We start from the raw sequence: 18,908 nt of genomic DNA on the forward strand, positions 1-18,908 counted from the left end.
ACCAGCTAATTATCAGCGTGGAATTCCCCTGAAATCCATTCAAAAACACATTGATACACATGAACATATACACTTACAAACAAGGTTCGTGTAGTGATTCAATAAAGGACAACAAACAGACATAATCATCATTGCCCTTATCATAAGGTGCTAGAATATACAATTTTATTCTTTTTTTCTTGAAATAGGTCAAATAACATAAAGAAAATATAATATCTGCTTATATATATATATATATATATATATATATATATATATATATATATATATATATATATACATGTACCGTCTTACAAAATATATAGCTTTACTTTAAGTTTCCAGATATATTACTCACCAGTAGACACACACTTTATCACATTAACCGGTGTACTGTTTTGAATTATTCACAATATACACTGTCGCTCATAAAGGTGGAATATTTTCTGAACGGCCATGCATTATGGCTCAAGGCATGGGCACACAGAAGATTTTGTTTATGTTGGGAACCGAGGTAAAATGCAATAAATTATTGAAAATTTATTGCATTTTCTGTTTTTTTTTAATTTATGAAAACTGCCCCCTACCCTAGCCCCCGCTGCGTACAGTCATGGTTCAGTGACAAAGCAATAGCCTCGTAACTGTGAGGCCCCAGGATCAAAACCGTGTCGATGTGGTATATTAGTGCCCTTTTGTGGGGCATTAATCCGCATTACTGTCATTTATGACTTAAGGGCGTAGGTCCCCTAGTTGATAAGCATAGTAGCATACACATGCTTTAGAAGTCACGCAAAACAAACATTGGCAAATTGTCATTCAATAAAATCTGAGTATGTATACTATTATCTAGATCTATTATTTTAAAATTATTTTTAAAATAATTCCATAAATTGGGGTAAAAAAAAAATTCCACCTTTATGAGCGACAGTGTATGTGATGTTCAAGATTGCATCTGGAACGAAGTTACAAAATCAAGTACTAAGTGCAATGATACAGTAAACATCATCATTATAAATTATTATAAAATATTATAAATTTCTCTTGAAGTATTGCCACAACAATTTTCGAAAATGTATTATTTTGTAATAAATCCAAAATTTTTCACTTTCTCATACACACAACAGCTTGACTATTGCTGAATAATCCTTTGGTCCTTTGGTCCTTTTCACAAAGAAAGATGATCTTTGAATGAATGCCCATTTATCAAACTCTAATAGTACTGGTTAACATAAAAGGTGCATTAACAAATATGCCTGATTACATGAAGTTCAAATGAAAATGCACAGGAAATATCTCACTTGGTTCATAAATACAGTGAAACCTGTCTACAAAGACCACCCAGGGGAGACAAGAAAAGTGGTCTTCATAAACAGGTGGTCTTTATGTACAGGTTCTTTTAGTACATGTTTCAATGAGAAACCATTATCAAGGGAAACAAAAATGTGGTCTTTGAAGACAGGTGGTCTTTCTATACAGGTGGTCAATAAAGCAGGTTTGACTGCAATTGGTGTTCATGGCACCATAAGTTTTCACAAGGAGGCATTTTCAAAATATTGATGCTTGAATAACCCTCGAGTGATAGTACCATGCATTCTTTCCCATCAAGATGCAAACAAATTGACTCACAATTGCACAATACACAATGCACAGTTTGTAAACCTGCAGATATTGTAACACCGTAAAAAGAATGAGGTATATTTTTTGTAAGTGGTTGAATTTTTTACAGCAAAGAAGTGACATTTTTTGGTTCATGTTTCTGAATGGGGGGGGGGGGGGGACATTAGCTTCCAATACATTCATACTCAATGATGAATCCCATATCAAGATTTAATATCACAAGATGATAATCAATATGTCGTCAATCAAAGCTTTCTGAAAATTATGTTACGTGCTATTCTAAAAGAAGGTACTATATCATAGCAGCTCTTATCGACATTCAATTAGAATATTTGACATTTTTCCTTTGAACACCCCCCCCCCCCCATGCCCCGAAAAAAGGAGGTATATTTATGCGCATATAATTGATGCTCTTAAAGGGAAAGTCCACTCCCAAAATAAGTTTGTTTCGATAGAGGCAGAATAATAAGAAAATCAGGTGAGTGAAAGTTTGAGCAAATTCTGAATGAAAATAAGAAAGTTATGAATTATTGAAGTTGTGATCAATCAAATACAAATTGGCAACTCTGTGACTTATTATACGAGCTCTCTTTCATTTGCTTTGTGCATAATATTCCATAAAATCATGTTTTCTTCGTTATTGATGACGGAATATATATTTGTTCCTTGCAGGGGGAGTATAGAAACATATTTGCAATTATTATATTTAGGGTGCATGTATGGTTGAAATTTTTCTTGAGGGAAAATGAAAATTTTAGATTTTTTTAGTACTGAGCAAATGGAAGTTGAGCTCGCATGATACGTCATAGAGTTGCCAATTTGTGTTTGATTGATCACAACTTCAAAAATCCTAACTTCCTTATTTTTAATCGGAATTTGCTCAAACTTTCACTGACTTGTTTCTCTCATTTTTCTACTCCTATTAAAACTAACTTAATTTCAGGGTGGACTTCCCCTTTAAAGTAAATGTGCGCTGTTACACTCTTTCTGTATATTCATGAAATATATAGTGTATTAAGACGTAATAAATCTACATCAGATCAAGTAATTAGTTTGACATTCCTGCATTCTGAGAGCTGCTCAGAAAAACAATGTTCCTTATGATAGACCTTAACAGGAGGCGAAGAATAAGACAGATCAAGTAATCCTCCACAAATGACAAACTATCACTTCTCACTCCATACTGACATTGTATCAGGTAGGCATTATGTCACTGTACTCTTTCCAGCTTTACACCTGATATTATTATTTATGTGTACTTAGTATCGGATCGCTTTGACATATCTAACCTAATTAATATTGTATCTATTCATTACCGTTTATTTTTAAATTTGTGTATTCAAGTTCATTAACCTCTATTAATAGAGAGCTACAACATAAATCACAACATGGAGTATAAAAAGATAGATACCATAATATCTAGTAGCTTGTAACCTGGTAATCACCATGGTATCACATTAAGCTCTATCAAAGGGACTCTGTAACATTGCATCAGATTCTGAAACAAAATCCTGGATTAAGCTTGTGCTGCAATCATAATTATTAACCTTTAGGTCAGTCAGGAATCCAACGACTTTTACAAGCGGATTGCCTGTATGATTATCAAGATGTTTATGAGTGGAAATCGGTTTTTATAACACTGCAGTCTTTGGGGGAAATGAGTATGGTAAATCCTGTCACTCAAAGACTTTTACTTTTTTGAGCCACTTCATGATCATTTTGAAGGGGGGGGGGGGGGGGGGGGTAAGAGGACACTTTTTTTTTGTTTTTTTTTTTGTTTTGGGGGGGGGGTCTCGAAATTTGAAACCTTGACATTTTACTCCGTAGGGGGGGTAAGGTCACTTTTTTTTTAGGTAAGTCATTGGCATAGTTTTTTTTTAGTTTTTTTTTTAATTAATAAAAAAATAAAATAAATAAAATAAAAAATCCGCCAAAGGGGAGTGTTTTGCTCAAAAATACACACATAACAAAAAGTAAAGGGGGGGGGGGTTAACCCCAAAACCCCCTGCGTACGCACCTGGCTTCAATAGAGCTACAACATACATCACGATACAGAGTATAAAGAGATAGAAACCATATTACAGCTTGGAACCTGGTCATCACCATGGTATCACTATCACTTGAAGCTCTATCAATAGAGCTACAACCAGTATTACGCCATAGAGAATAAAGAGATAGATACCATAAAACCTCGCAGCTTGGAACCTGGTCATCACCATGGTATCACTATCACTTGACGCTCTATTAATAGAGCTACAACCAGTATTACTCCATAGAGAATAAAGAGATAGATACCATAAAACCTCGCAGCTTGGAACCTGGTAACCACCATGATGAACATGGAAGAAAGAAGACTCACTGCTAAACCCAGGGCAAGAACTAACTGGACATCGTCCGTGTGGAGCTGTTAACAAAAAACACGGCAATAGGCCATTTTCGTAATGTAACCAAATTTATGCATATGCCTCTGTGAAGCTCCTCATACAAATTATTTAATTCACCTGTTTCGAATAAATGCATTTCAATAGCCAGAATTCAAATTGCATACATTATTCGTCGCTAAGTAGGAAAAACATTATGGCATGCCCTACCTAACAACACGTAATATATGTAATTTGCACTCTGACTATTGAAATACAATCATTATTATTCATAACAGGTAAATAACACAATTCATATCAAGTATAAATTTGGTTACATTACAAAAAAAATATCCCATTCAAGGTTTGAATCACAAATTGGAATTGATTAAGAATGGATGAACATCCAATTTAAAGCAGTGAGGCTCATAATTAGAGGACCACAAATACAGCTACGATCCTATATTCTGTATTCATCACATGGTCTATCCAGTGGCGGGTCCAGGGGGCCCCGGGGGGGGGGGCCCGGCCCCCCCCCCCCCTGGAAAAAAGGGAAAAAAAGAAGGGAAAAAAGAAGGGAAAACAGAAGGACAAAAATAAGGAAGGACAAAAAAGAAGGACAAAAAAAAGGGGAAAAAGGGGGAAAAAGAGTGAGTGAAAGAGAGTGAAAGAGAGAGTGAAAGAGAGAGAAGGAGAGAGAGAGAAAGAGAGAGAGAAGGAAAAGAAGGGAAAGAGGAGAGAAAGGGAAAGAAAGAAGAGGAAGAAGAAAAGAAAAGGGGAAGAAGGAGATCGGGGGGCCTTACCTCCTAGGCTGTTGCCTCCCCCCCCCCCCCCCCCCCCCCCCCCATCCAATCACAAAAATAAGAGAGAAGGAAGGAAATGGAAAGAAAAAAGGAAAAGAGGAGATAAAGGGAAGGAAATTGGGGAAGAAGAAAAGAAAAGAAGGGGTATTAGTTGCAATTTTCCCGCCAACAAGTTGTGGATCGGGGTGGGGGTGGGGCAAAAGGCCCTTGCCTTCCCCGCCCCCGCTAAAAAAGAGAGAAGGAAGGAAAAGGAAAAAAGGAGAGCTAAAAGGGACCGAAAAAGAGGAAGAGAAAAAAAGGGTGAAAAGAAGGGGAAATAGATCTTTTGCGATTTCCCCCCCAACAAAGTGTAGATCGGGGGAGGGGGGGGGGGGGGCTCGGGGAAAATAAAAATTAATCGTGATATATTTCTAATTCCATAATTGTGGTTTACACATAATGCTGAAATGACATAATTTTCCGAGATTTTTTCTCATTTTTTAGTAAATTATATTTTTTATGCGTTTGGTGTAAAATGACAAATTCCTAAATTTACAGCCAGGCGAGAAATATGCCTCTTGAGATGCCTACATGTCAGGGCCCGCGGAACGGCGGTGATCGGGAGCTTCCAGCTCCCCCCCCCCCCCCCCCCCCCCCCCCCCCCCCCCCCCCCCGAATTTTTTGGAAAATAATATTAAAGAGAAATAGAAAGAAAGAGAGCAAGAAAGAAAGAATAGTTAACTGCCAGTGTCACAACAAAATAAGGTATAAAAAATGTTCATCTGACCGTAATTAAACGCCTAAAACCCCTGAGCTTACGGGGGCTCTGCCCCCGGGACCCAACCAAGGACCCTAAGGCGGGCCCCTTGATACTCATCTGACCGTAATTTAGTGCCTAAAACCCTTGACCTTATGGGGGCTCCGCCCGCTGGACCTCACGCCAATCAGTGTCCTGCCAGTGTCACAAATAAGGTATAAAAATATGTTTATCTGACCGTAATCAAATGCCTGAAACCCCTGAGATTCCGGGGTTTCCGCACCCTCGACCCCACCAGGGGCCCTAAGACGGGACCCTGAATGCTTATCTGACCGTAATGTATTGCCTTAAACCCCTGAGTTTCTAGGGGCGGACAAGGTAGCCAGGGGCGGTGGGGCCCCCCCCCCCAAGAAAAAAAAAGCCGGCCAAAAAAAGAGAGGATAGAAAAGGACGAGGACGTAGGAAGAACTTGAAAAAAGCAGACAAAAAACATTTTAGAAATTCAGACAAGGATTAAGAATCGAAAAAGGTACAACGATCGTCTTCTTTCTCTAATAATTTAATGAAATGTCAAAGCCATCGCGCAGGAGGGGGGGGGGGGAACTGAATCGAGACAAGGGTTAAGAGTCGAGAATGGTAATACAAATCGTCTTCTTTCTCTAATAATTTAATGAAACGTAAAAGCTTCCAAGAACAGAGGACATTTCTTTGAAGCCCTAACCTAATACTGACAACAACCATAATCATTGTTAGTTAAATATTGATGAGCTGAATTTTTGGATGGCACAGGGGTGATATAGTGAGCACTAAAAAAGGTTGTTTTTTTCACTCAACCACGCCCACCCTTGAGTAAAAACTAGATGGAACTTCGACTGCGCGCAGACGAAAGTGATGCCTCCGTCATAGAGCAATTTTACAAACCAAAACGGAAGAAATTTTTCAAATTCAAGTCCGGTTGTAATCCATTAACAGGCTCTCAGAATATCGTGATTACAAGCTATTTCTCATATACATGTATGACCCTTTGATCTTTGACCTCATGACCCCAAATGCAAGATACACACATGTCTTGAGTTTGATGGTAATCCATCCATCAGTTCTAATGATAATGCAATCACAAGCTATTTTTGCATACATAATGAGCCCCATGACCTTTGACCTTGACCTCATGACCCCAAAATCTAATCAGTTCATTGCCTCAGCAAGATACATACATGTCCTGAGTTTTATGGTAATCTGTCCATCTGTTCTATTAATAATGTGATCACAAGCTAATTTTGCATACATAATGGGCGCTGTGACCTTTGACCTATGACCTCATGACCCCAAAATCTAATAAATTCATTGGCTCTGCAAGATACATACATGACCTAAGTTTGGCAGGAATCCATCAATCGGTTCTTGAGATAACGCGATCATAAGCAATATTTTTGCATACATAATGAGCCCTGTGACCTTTGACCCCAAAATCTAATAAATTCATTGGCTCTGCCAGTTGTATACATGACCAAAGTTTGGTAGGAATCCATTAGTCGGTTCTCGAGATAACGCGATCATAAGCTATTTTTGCATACATAATGAGCCCTGTGACCTTTGACCCAAAATCTAATCAATTCATTGGCTCTGCCAGTTGTATACATGACCAAAGTTTGGTAGGAATCCATTAGTCGGTTCTTGAGATAACGCGATCACAAGCTATTTTTGCATACATAATGAGCCCTGTGACCTTTGACCTCGTGACCCCAAAATCTAATCAATTCATTGGCTCTGCAAGTTACATACATGACCAAAGTTTGGTAGGAATCCATCAGTCGGTTCTTGAGATAACGCGATCACAAGAACGGGACGTACGGACGTACGTACGGACGGACAACCCGAAAACATAATGCCTCCGGATACTTCGTAACGGAGGCATAAAAAAGAGGATTCGGTGGGGGAAAATGGCATCTAACAACATTCCCCCTTTTGAGGAAGAAAGTTGGGAAAAAAATAGGGAAAAATAGGGAAGAATAGAGATAATAGAGATAATAAGGGAAAAATCAGGAAAATATGGATAAAATGGGGGGGAAAAAAGAAGATAAACCCATTAAAACTCATTATTATAACGACACACGTAGGCAGACAATGCTCCACTGAAGAAGACAGGATTGTAATATTGATTCGTTCTCCAAATTTCAGAACAGATTTATGAAATACATATGAGTTACAAAGAGTTACGATTGATCTGAATCAATCGTAAGACCTCCAATCAATCGCAAGTCTGCAGTCCCCTATCACTTATAATAGTTGCAATTGATATCAACTCTTTATCAGACGGGGCCCAGGGGGGTGTTTCACAAAGATCCTAAGTTGAACTTATCTCTAAGTTGGACTTAAAAAATATGGAAAGCCATTAGCATCTTTGAAAATATTTTGTAAAAGTTATTTTGAAAGGCATTCATTGTTTATTGAAATCATTCATATTTTCTATCATCAAGGAGATTTCATGTTCTGGATGTGGAATTAATAAAAAGTCAAAAATACTTGAATTTCTGCTTTTGAATATATTTCATTTAAAGACTCCAATGGCTGTCCATAAATTTTAAGTCCAACTTAGAGTTAAGTTCTACTTAGGACCTTTGTGAAACACTCCCCTGGAGTATAAAAAATGTGTCAATATCATAATTACGAATGGAGGGAATACATCAAAAACAACTTGAAGGATTGCTTTTCGAAAAAGCATCCCGACCGCGTAGCAATAAAGACGACTTACCACAAATGTGCCCCCATCTCTGACTGTGACAATGGTACATGATATACCAATACCTAGCAGCATATCTGGGCAGCGCAAAGGGTTAAGAAAGAAACTGAAATCAAGCGAGGCATTTGATATTTTTTAGAGGCCAATCACATCTATTTCCTATAATGAATAGATATTAAATCACCTTGCTATCTGAAATAAAGTTATTATCAAATGGCTTGTGTGTAACTGCTTGATATTTTTTTTTTCATTACTGAACTTTACCATTGATCAAGAAAATTAGAAAAAGAAAGAAGAAACTCACAATTCTGTTGTTTAAGAATACCATTCTAACAAATAAACTACTTCAACGGACGTTATGCAGAGAAACTGTCTTCATAATGACATGGGCAATTCAATAGAAAATGTTCACTAGCCCAAAATCATAAATTTGGCAATAACTCCAGAACTATAAGTGACACTTTCAGTAGAAAATTTGATATAAAAAAGAGCACAACAAGCTCTTTATTTTGAGTGGTATATCCGTAGGAATTAAGTGCATTTACCGGTTTTCACACTTCTTCAAAATTCTCACTATTAAGGCAAAATGTGTTAACATTTTTAGGAAAAGCATCCGATACGATTAGTACATTATGATGAAGTTATCACAAATTACTGACAAGAGCCTTACATGACACATTAAACATGTTTAATAAAGCAAAGATAGAGGGGTTTATAAAAGCTGACAAAAGTGTCATGTACGTTATGCTTAATCTGTCATGTCCATTACCAGGGGCGTACGCATGATTTTTTCAAGGGGGGGGGGGGTTAAAATCGGGCCCAAAATATTTTGCTCCTGGATATTTGAAAATCGCGCCATTCTGTGTCATGTCGTTAAAAGGACAAAGAGTTTATTTTCTCTTGAATTATTCAGTGGAATACAGTGGAATTTTTCTATGTATGTGACTGACAGTCAAATGTGTCTGAATCACTGACTGAAATATATTTTTAGGACTCTTAATATAAGAAAATGGGGACCATGGGGGTCCAATGGTCACCCCTTAGGCATTGTTTGCTATATAGACGGCGCAAGTAGCTATAAGTAGTGCAGTGGGGCATTAATAAAAGTTGTAAAAGATACTGAACATAGGTCCTCCAAAGCAAGCTGACATGCCCATGGTTGGGAATCCTTGCTTGGCCATTGCAACATCAGCTACTAGATCTGAAAATAAGGAAATCTAAGGGTTATTAACATTGCATGAATTACCATACAAGAGTGTTGAACCCCAAATTCTCCAAATATTAAGACATTGTCTTTTTAAAATGGAATGGAAGATAATTTTGGATTAAAGAGCGATCCAACTCTTGTAATAAGTTCATTTTTTAAGAAAGAAGAAAAACAAGATAAACCGAATGGCAAAAGTTTGAAATAAATCGGACCAATAATATAAAAGTTATGAATGTTTGAAATATGAGATCGCTAAGTCTATGAAAATCTCATATTGGCAGTTTGATTAGTGGATTATAATGTAGTCGCTGATGACTCTCCTTTTGCCATGTACTACATATCATTAATTCTTGTTTATCTCCTATCGATAAGGTGCCTTCTCCCTCGGGGCACTACTCAAAATATGTTATGGATAGAGTATCAGCATAGGACGTCTTCAGAGAAAGGACATTCCTGAGTCAAACATTTTAGAAAAACTGAAATTTTAGTCATTTTGTGTGTTGGTGGTTGTGGTAGTGGTGGTGGTATTGGTAGTAGTAGTAGTAGTAGTAGTAGTAGTAGTAGTAGTAGTGGAAGTAGTAGTAGTAGTGGTGGTAGTAGTAAGGAGAAGGAAGAGGAGAAGAACGAGAAGACGAATGAGAAGAAGATGGAGGAGCAGAAGGAGGAGAAGAAGAAGAAGAAGAAGAAGAAGAAGAAGAAGAAGGAGAAGATAAAGAAGAAGAATGAGAAGAAGAAGATGGAGGAGGAGGAGAAGAAGGACAAGAAGGAGAAGAGGAAGAAGACAAAGAAGGAGGAGAAGATGAACGAGGAGAAGGAGAAGATAAAGAAGAAGATGGAAGAGGAGAAGAAGAAGAAGAAGAAGAAAAACTTCTTCTTGTGTAAAAAAAAATGATAAATTCGAAGAGACACTTTGACTGATGTTAGATATTTATCAGCAATTAAGAGCCTCTATACATCTATCACACAATTTTGACATACCTCCAATACTGTTTCCCCAGGCTAGGACCGTAAGACCAAGGATCGCATCATTGATGGAGAACTCCACACCAAACATCTATTATGTAAGATAGAAACACATTAGTTACACGTCATTTAAACCATAATGATTTCTTTTATGTAGTGGCAAGCAATCTTCTATTCATAGTTGACAATTACTTTACGAAAATAAGACCTTTAACCCTAATAAGGCCGGGGGGGGCCATTATGGCCCCCCCCCTCCACAATTTTTCCGATTGCTCGGGAACGTATATGGATGGCGCCCCGCCGCTCGCTGACTTTTTTCTTTCGAGTCTTGCGCAACTTTTAAAATAATTTTTTTGAAAATCGGACCTACGGTTACAAGGTCACGTGACCTTTTGTCTTCGCATGTCAGCCTGAAAATCGCTCATTTTCGTGATTTGTGTACAAAACGTATGGTAAAGTCATTTTTCCTAAAAAACAGATCAAACATGGGTTATTGGGTCTTGTTTAAAGTTTAGGTGGTTGTTTTGGGAGTCAAAATAGTTGAATTGTAGTAAAAGATGAAATAAAACAACAAAAACAATGAAATACATAAGTTAAAAAAACAATGAAATACATAAGAAATTATCAAAACAAGGGATAACATAAGAAATAAGCTGGATCTTCCAATTTTTTTTTCGTATTATTATTCAGAATGGTCTAATGAATATATCTAGTGAAAAAGAATGCTTAAATATGAATAATATATGATTTATTGGTAAAAATGTGATTTTTATGACTTTATTTGCATAAATTACCATAAATATGCAAATGAGTGAATTTAAAAAAAATTTGAAATTATCATATTATTCTTTACACTTCACTTGACATGCGTGCAAATTTTCGCGGCAAACGGCCGCTTCGCGGCCGAGATCTTGAGGGGGGGGGGGCCATAATGGCCCCCCCGGCCCTACTAAGACTTCAAATAGCCCGGCCTTATTAGGGTTAAAACTATACATTTTAAGTAAATCAAAGCAGCATTTTTTTTAAGTAGGTGATGAAATGATGTTTTGTGTCCTTTGGCATATCTAAAGACTGACTAAGCTTAGTTTTCTACAGAATTTAATAACTTTTGATCAAAGAGCGTTTTGAGCGCTTTTGTTTTAGTACCAAATTTGAGCGTAGTCATGAAAGCTCAAATACATTTGGAATCATTGCAAATATTTTTATTTTGGGCACGTGAACATTTTCCTTGGCATTGCCCTACTGTAAAACATTAAATTATCTAACATGAGACTACCATGATATGGAATAGAGCAGCAAGGAGCTTTGTCAAATGGCAAAACTTGCATGCTGGTCATGCCATTAGCCAATTATTCCATAGCATAAAACTTTTATGAAAATATGATGAATGTGAAAGTTTCAGGTTTTGCAAGACACTGAAATGCCCTCTGTCGGCGATTAAAGGCAAGGCCATATCATTAATACCAATGCATTAAACTTGTTTCTATTTTATCAAAGAAAACATTACCAACCTGTAAAATGTTGACAATTTCATTTACCGTAGAATAAATCCATAACACAGCTACAACGAAACCTACATATGAAAATAACTGAGGAGTAAAATAAGATTAAAATATATATACTGTTGGTCATAATGGTGGAATATTTATTTTTACCCCAGTTTAGGGAAGGATTTTTAAAAATTATTTATTTCTAATAGATCTAGATAATGGCATACATTCTCACATTTTATTGAATATTAATTTGCGAGTGTTTGTTTTGCGTGACTGCTTAATCATATGTGTGCTACTATGCTAATCAGCTGGGACCTACGTCCTTAAGTCATAATTGACAGTAATAAGGATTAATGCCTCACAAAAGAGCACTAATATATAGCTGATTGACACGATTTTTATCCTGGGGCCTCACAGTAACAAGGCCATTGCTTAGCCCCTGAATCATGACTGTACGCAGTGTTTGCCAGGGTACGCGGCCCCTTCCACAAATCCCCCAAAACGAAGAAAATGCAATAAATTATCAATAATTCATTGCATTTCCCCCCGGCCCCCAACAGGAAAAATTCCTCTGTAGGGCCATGCATTATGGTTCAAGGCATGGCCACAAAGAGGAATTTTTTCTGTTGGGGGCCGGGGGGGAAATGCAATGTATTATTGATAATTTATTGCATTTTCTTCGTTTTGGGGGATTTGTGGAAGGGGCCGCGTACCCTAGCAAACACTGCGTACAGTCATGATTCAGGGGCTAAGCAATGGCCTCATTACTGTGAGGCCCCAGGATAAAAATCGTGTCGATCAGCTATATTAGTGCCCCTTTTTGAGGCATTAATCCTCATTATGTCAATTATGATTTAAGGACGTAGGTTCCCTAGCTGATTAGCATAGGAGCACACATATGATTTAGGAGTCACGCAGAACAAACACTCGCAAATTAATATTCAATAAAATCTGAGAATGTATGCCATTATCTAGATCTATTAGAAATAAATAATTTTTTTAAATCCTTCCCTTAACTGGGGTAAAAATAATTATTCCACCATTATGACCAACAGTGTATATATGTGTTACATAGACAATATACACCCACAAGAAAAATGGTACATAACCCAAACACAAATAAAATGAATGCGACTGCGTCTCCAATATGCAATCGCCTTGTAGTCTGTTAATTGATCGACAACTCTTTAACATCTACCAGTAAGTCATCTGATCTCATGGGACCCAAAGTCATTTTTACTTAATCTTTTAGTACTCAAACAAACTTAAGCCCAGTTTGGTATAAAATGGTTCAATTTTTGTTGAGTTATCACAGTATTACAATATTTTCTAGGATTTATAATCCTTTGATCTTTTACACCTTCATGTAATTTATTTGAATGTAATTGTAATTAAGGAACCTTTACATAACTATCTTGATCTAAGGAGACACGAACGAACGAACCTTCATGTATCAATTCAATCTCAATAGCTCTTTTCTACAATGTTCATGCTCATACACACAATAATCAGGTTTAATTGAAGGGGTTCGTTGTAAGTTATTGTGGTAACCAGATTTTTTTTCTGGTATTTTTAAAAATTTTCATGACCCTGCAACCTTTGACCAGTGACCTCTCCCACCTAAAATCGTATCAATTTATCCTTGCATACACATACATACTTCACCTAAATCTGGTTAAAATTTGTTGGTCCTCAAGCTATCCTGGTAAAGAAAAGTGAGACAGACGGACGGACAACCCCAAAACATAACGCCTCCGCCACCAATGGCAAGTAATTCATAATTTCTAACAAGTTACATCTGTATTCAAACATTTTTCTTCCACTCGAGAAGCTTGTCAATCTATACAATGGTATACCGGTAGTAGAATACCCAAAATAATTTTTATGTGAAAATTATTACATATTAGGAAGCCTTGCACAATGTTGTGTACTGTGAATTTGTGCCTCTGGTTAGAGGTGTGGGTATAAAAACATGGCTTCCCTTAAAGGTAATACAAAGTTTTGGTATGGAGTCATGAATTTCGTTTAAATGAACATATTGGAAGAATATGCGACCCTACAATATTCAGTGATCGTTGTCAAAATTGTCAAAATTGTTTAGAATCACTATCCACCAAATTGTCAAAATTTCCCAAAACTTTGTATTACCTTTAAGTTGAAGTTGTTTTTTTCAAATAGGAAATCTTTCTTATTTTGAATTGCTTGATAGTTTCAAAGAGAAGAGAATCTTTGTGTAACTTACTGCGTGATAGACCGGCTGTTCCTTTGGTTTAGATGTCAAGAAGACTGAAGCTGCGAACAAGAATGATATAGGCAGAACAAGGTACCATACCACAAAACCATCCGTTATAGTTTGGGTTAAACCTGGAGTATACGGAAGAGAGAGAGGGGAGAGAGAGAGAGGAGAGAGGGAGAGAGAGAGAGAGAGGGGAGAGAGAAGGAGAGAGAGAGAGAGAGAGACAGAGACAGAGGGAGAAAGAGAAAGTAAAAAGGTATTGTCATAATCAACAATATATTTATACTCTCATTGTCTATACATTGTACATATTCCCTATTTCAATTTGCAGTCTATCTGCTCTAAAAAGAAAGTCCATCCGTAAAATAAGTTGGTTTTATGTATAAGGCCCCAAAATAAGAGAAACAGATCAATGGAAGTTTGGGGAAAATTTGGAGAAGGATAGAAAAAATTAGTAATTTCTTATCGATCAAATACAGTCACGTTTGCAACTTATTGACATACATGTACATGTACCTGTTAAGCATTTCTTTCATTTGTTCTCAACTAAAGATTTCATAAATTTCTTCTTTTTTTTTTGCTGTAAGAAAACTGTCCCCATGATACATGTAATATTATGATATGACATAGGACACACGTTCTTACGCATCCTTTCCATGAGAAATATCATTTTCTTCACCCAAAAACATGAAATTTGAAATTAATGGAATGTTCAATGGCACTAAAATGAAAGTGGTAACCACAAGCTACATTACAAATAGCAACTTTAGAAATGAATAACATCCTTATCCTGTTTCTTTTTTTTTCTTTTCAGTAATCTAACTTTCCTGTTTTCACGCTTTTCCTGTCTTCATTAAAATCAATGTACCGGGTATTTCCACAATGAATATCCCCATCAAAAAGACTTTCACATCTTTAATTGTGAAAAAATGGTTACAATAATTACAGCAGAATTGATCAATACAAAATATGAACAAATTATTTACAAAAATAAGTGTTCATTACCTGCAGAAAAAGAAATTTTTATTATAAATATCCTTTTTAAAGTCATAAATATTCTTTGGGCTTGGTTCTCCAACATGTGAACAGTAGCATAAATAAATGACAGACAGGCAATGGTACAGTAAAGGTTAAAGCAGTTACTGTCTCATACACCCACAAACAATCTACCTATAATACAGAAATGACGCTACATTATGTTACATATCATATCCGGGCACCTACCCCCCCCCTAGGATAGTTGTCCGGGGGGTTGTTGTCCTAGAGGATGGTTGTCGTAGGGAGTAGTTGTCTGGGGGTAGTTGTCCTAGAGGTTAGTTGTCCTAGAGGGTAGTTGTCCGGGGGTAGTTGTCCTAGAGGTTAGTTGTCCTAGAGGGTAGTTGTCCGGGGGTAGTTGTCAGGGGGTAAGTATTCCTGGGGAGGGTAGTCGTCCTAGAGGGTGGTTGCCCTTGGGGGTAGTGGTCCTAGGGGTTGGTTATCCTAGGGGTGGTTATGGGGGTGGTTATTCAGGGGGTAGATGTCCTAGAACCGTTACATATATATGTATTTTAAAATACAGGTCAAAAGCCAAGTTATGTTCCTACAGAAAACTTTCGCACAGATACACGTAGCTTAATGGTTGTAATATTTGATTGTAAAATAAAATTTGGGGCAAGCACACGTTCTTGTTTCCAGCAACTTTGGCAATTTGTCATTACGATGTGAATTTCATCATTGCCATTCATAGAAATGTATGGGGAGAGGGTTTGGAGACATTAAATTCCCTTTTTAAAGGTATCAACCAGTTTTGGAAATGCCTCCCTCTCAAAAAATGATATGGAAGCTCTTATTACCAATCATGTGAAAAAATATGTTTTGCCTACTAATTGATATATTTGGTAAATTATCATATCGATCCGGCCTGAATAGATATCGCGTAGTCCCATATACATCTTTCTGTGTACAGTGCTTGTAACTTTACCAAGACTGGGCCAAATTTCTTATAATTTTGATGATTCCAGAACCTTGCAGTACACACCAATGCTTATATGCTAGATGATCAACCTTTCCTGATCGATTCCACAACGTTTCTTCCACAATGCAGTCGCATGACCAGAACTGGTCTATACCTTCAATGTAATATGAGAACGGGGAAAAATATGCACCTACCTTTGGTAACAAACGCACAGAATACTGGTGCTAAGAAAAGATTAAGAGTGTTTAATAATCTATTCCAGTTATGCTTTGGTTCGTTGTAGTCCACCACTGGAACCGTCGCTTTTAAACATAATAGCATGGGGCACTGAAAAGATGGAAAACAAAATGCTTCATACTACTTATAAGTATCGGCTTGCATGGTGATGTAGCTAAACAGTAGGCTTACGGTTTCACAGACTCTCCAAGAAAGAAAGATTACTGACAGTTCTTTTCAGGACTCCCCAATCCTCCCCCCCCCCCTCCCTCTTTCACATGGTGCAACAGTACATCAAAATGCGAAACTAAATGCATGGAAATGGAAAGTAAAATTGCTGTAACAAAATACTGATTTGAAATTACAAATCGTTCATGAAAGCTATATTGCAATAAATATTTGCTGTTGAAACCTATCTTCTAACAAGGCTATTTATATATATTAAAAGCCCCAGCTAAAAGCTGACACATATTGAATCAGCAAATAAAACTGCAACATTTAAAATACATGCAGAATACAAGGAAACTATCACTGAATGTTCAAAGTTACAAATAAATAAATAAATGACATGTGCCAAACAATTTTTGAAGAAAATGTATAGTGGCTGAGTAATGAGCAGAGAAGGATAAGGAAATCTGGTTAAGTACGCCAGACATGTACCATGTATATATTTATGTGCAATAACAAATTTAGCTATTATTATCATTACTATAACCTAAATATAAACATCATTTAAAACTACTATTCCAAATGAAGAATATCCATCATTAAACAATGTTTACCATACCTTTATTAGCTGCCATATCTTTAAATAGCAGGCAAGCTCCGCCCATTCCTTCAGATCTACAGGACAAAGACCAAGAAAGAATTCCTTCAATTGACCAGGGGGAGGGGTTTCACCTCTCAGAAGGGGTTGAGACTCTGCAACAGTGAACAAATTAGAAGATAGGTTTCAATAACAAACAAATATATATAGATATATCAATTATTTTTGATATTTTGTTCACAATAATGAGAAAAAGCACTGGTCCAATATTAAACACAATGCAATAGTAGTTCTACTTGTGTTATCGCTTGAATTTTTTCATACGAAATAAGTGGGGTCTTAGTTTAAAAGTTTTTTTTTTTTTTTTTTTTTTACTTTTGAATAACCGTGTCTGGAGGAAAGACTACGCTCGATTCTCATGTTATTCCACAGGAAAAGGATTATGGGGTCTTAGATTTGATGATTTTATTTTTTTTTTAAATAACCGGGTCTGGAGTAAACACTGCGCGCTATACCCATGCTTTATTACAGGGTTTTAGTTTTGAACAAATTCGACAAAATATCACTTCAAATTTATTACATTTGTGGGTAAAGTCATTATTACATTTGTGGGTGATTCGAAATTATTACATTTGTGGGTAAAGTGGTTATTACATTTGTGGGTGAAATTATTACATTTGTGGGTAAAGTGTTATTACATTTGTTGGTGTTTTTACATTTGTGGGTAAAGTGTTATTACATTTGTGGGCGTTATTACATTTGTGGGCGTTATTACATTTGTGGGTGTAACATCCCCATTTGTGGTTGATTAAAAATTATTACATTTGTGGGTAAAGTGGTTATTACATCTGTGGGTGAAATTATTACATTTGTCGGTAAAGTGTTATTACATTTGTGGGTGTTATTACATTTGTGGGTAAAGTGTTATTACATTTGTGGGTAAAGTGGTTATTACATTTGTGGGTGAAATTATTACATTTGTGGGTAAAGTGTTATTACATTTGTTGGTGTTTTTACATTTGTGGGTAAAGTGTTATTACATTTGTGGGCGTTATTACATTTGTGGGTGTAACATCCCCATTTGTGGTTGATTAAAAATTATTACATTTGTGGGTAAAGTGGTTATTACATCTGTGGGTGAAATTATTACATTTGTCGGTAAAGTGTTATTACATTTGTGGGCGTTATTCCATTTGTGGGTGTAACAGACCCACAGAGACAGCCTAGATGCACCTACCATTATCATTACTATCATGGTCACTGGTATGATGAGGTAGAGGCGTGATGCTACGAACAACCTCTTCATCTACTCCTAGTATACTGGCCACAGCTAACCTCTCTGTGGCAGAAAGCTCGCCTGCCATGAATGAGAGGAAGACATTTGAGGAATTCACTGATAATTAGAATTACAATGGCACTATCAACTGAATCAAATCATGCACAGATCTACAATAAACTGCAACAAAAAGTTTCAATTAAAAAAAAAATCACCCCATGTTGAATTCAAACAGAAATTTGCCTCCTTAGTATTGTTTGTGTTCTTTTTTCCTTTTTCATTCTTTTTCATTTCATTTAGCCTACCGGTATATGCAATTAGTAGAAAATGTCAAATTACTTACAAGCATCATATTTTGGAGAAGTCTGGAGCTAGTGTTAATTTTGTATTGGTTATCTTGATTGCCCAAACAATTCAGATGCGTATTTTTTTCACATTCCCCAAAATGCGGAATCGAAACTTTAACATTTCCTAAAAAGTTTTGAAATAACCGGGTCTGGAAGAAAAACTACGCTCTAACCCCATGCTTTATTACCGGGTCTTAGTTTGGAAGATGGTGGGG

General features: G+C 36.6%; 1 protein-coding gene across 1 annotated transcript; it reads right to left on the reverse strand.

Moving 5' to 3' along the window:
- Positions 1 to 3,560: 3,560 nt before the first annotated feature.
- Positions 3,561 to 18,628, reverse strand: LOC100892190 (mitochondrial sodium/calcium exchanger protein). Its single transcript, XM_030992056.1, has 9 exons — positions 18,308 to 18,628; positions 17,092 to 17,225; positions 16,283 to 16,415; positions 14,141 to 14,262; positions 11,917 to 11,994; positions 10,421 to 10,496; positions 9,356 to 9,436; positions 8,248 to 8,312; positions 3,561 to 4,000 (listed from the first exon to the last, which is right to left on the reverse strand). Exons 1-9 carry the CDS (start codon positions 18,432 to 18,434, stop codon positions 3,809 to 3,811), a joined length of 1,008 nt encoding a protein of 335 aa, XP_030847916.1. The 5' UTR covers positions 18,435 to 18,628; the 3' UTR covers positions 3,561 to 3,808.
- Between the last annotated feature and the right edge of the window lie 280 nt (positions 18,629 to 18,908).

Source organism: Strongylocentrotus purpuratus, unplaced genomic scaffold (assembly GCF_000002235.5).
Source record: "Strongylocentrotus purpuratus isolate Spur 01 unplaced genomic scaffold, Spur_5.0 spur5_scaffold_2, whole genome shotgun sequence".
Classification (NCBI taxonomy): domain Eukaryota; kingdom Metazoa; phylum Echinodermata; class Echinoidea; order Camarodonta; family Strongylocentrotidae; genus Strongylocentrotus; species Strongylocentrotus purpuratus.

Coding starts and splice junctions, on each gene's coding strand:
- LOC100892190 (XM_030992056.1), bottom strand. CDS start 18,434: ATGGCAGGCGAGCTTTCTGCCACAGAGAGGTTAGCTGTGGCCAGTATA. Junction 17,226..18,307: donor CCATGATAGTAATGATAATG/GTAGGTGCATCT, acceptor TCACTGTTGCAG/AGTCTCAACCCCTTCTGAGA. Junction 11,995..14,140: donor AACAGCCGGTCTATCACGCA/GTAAGTTACACA, acceptor TTTACTCCTCAG/TTATTTTCATATGTAGGTTT.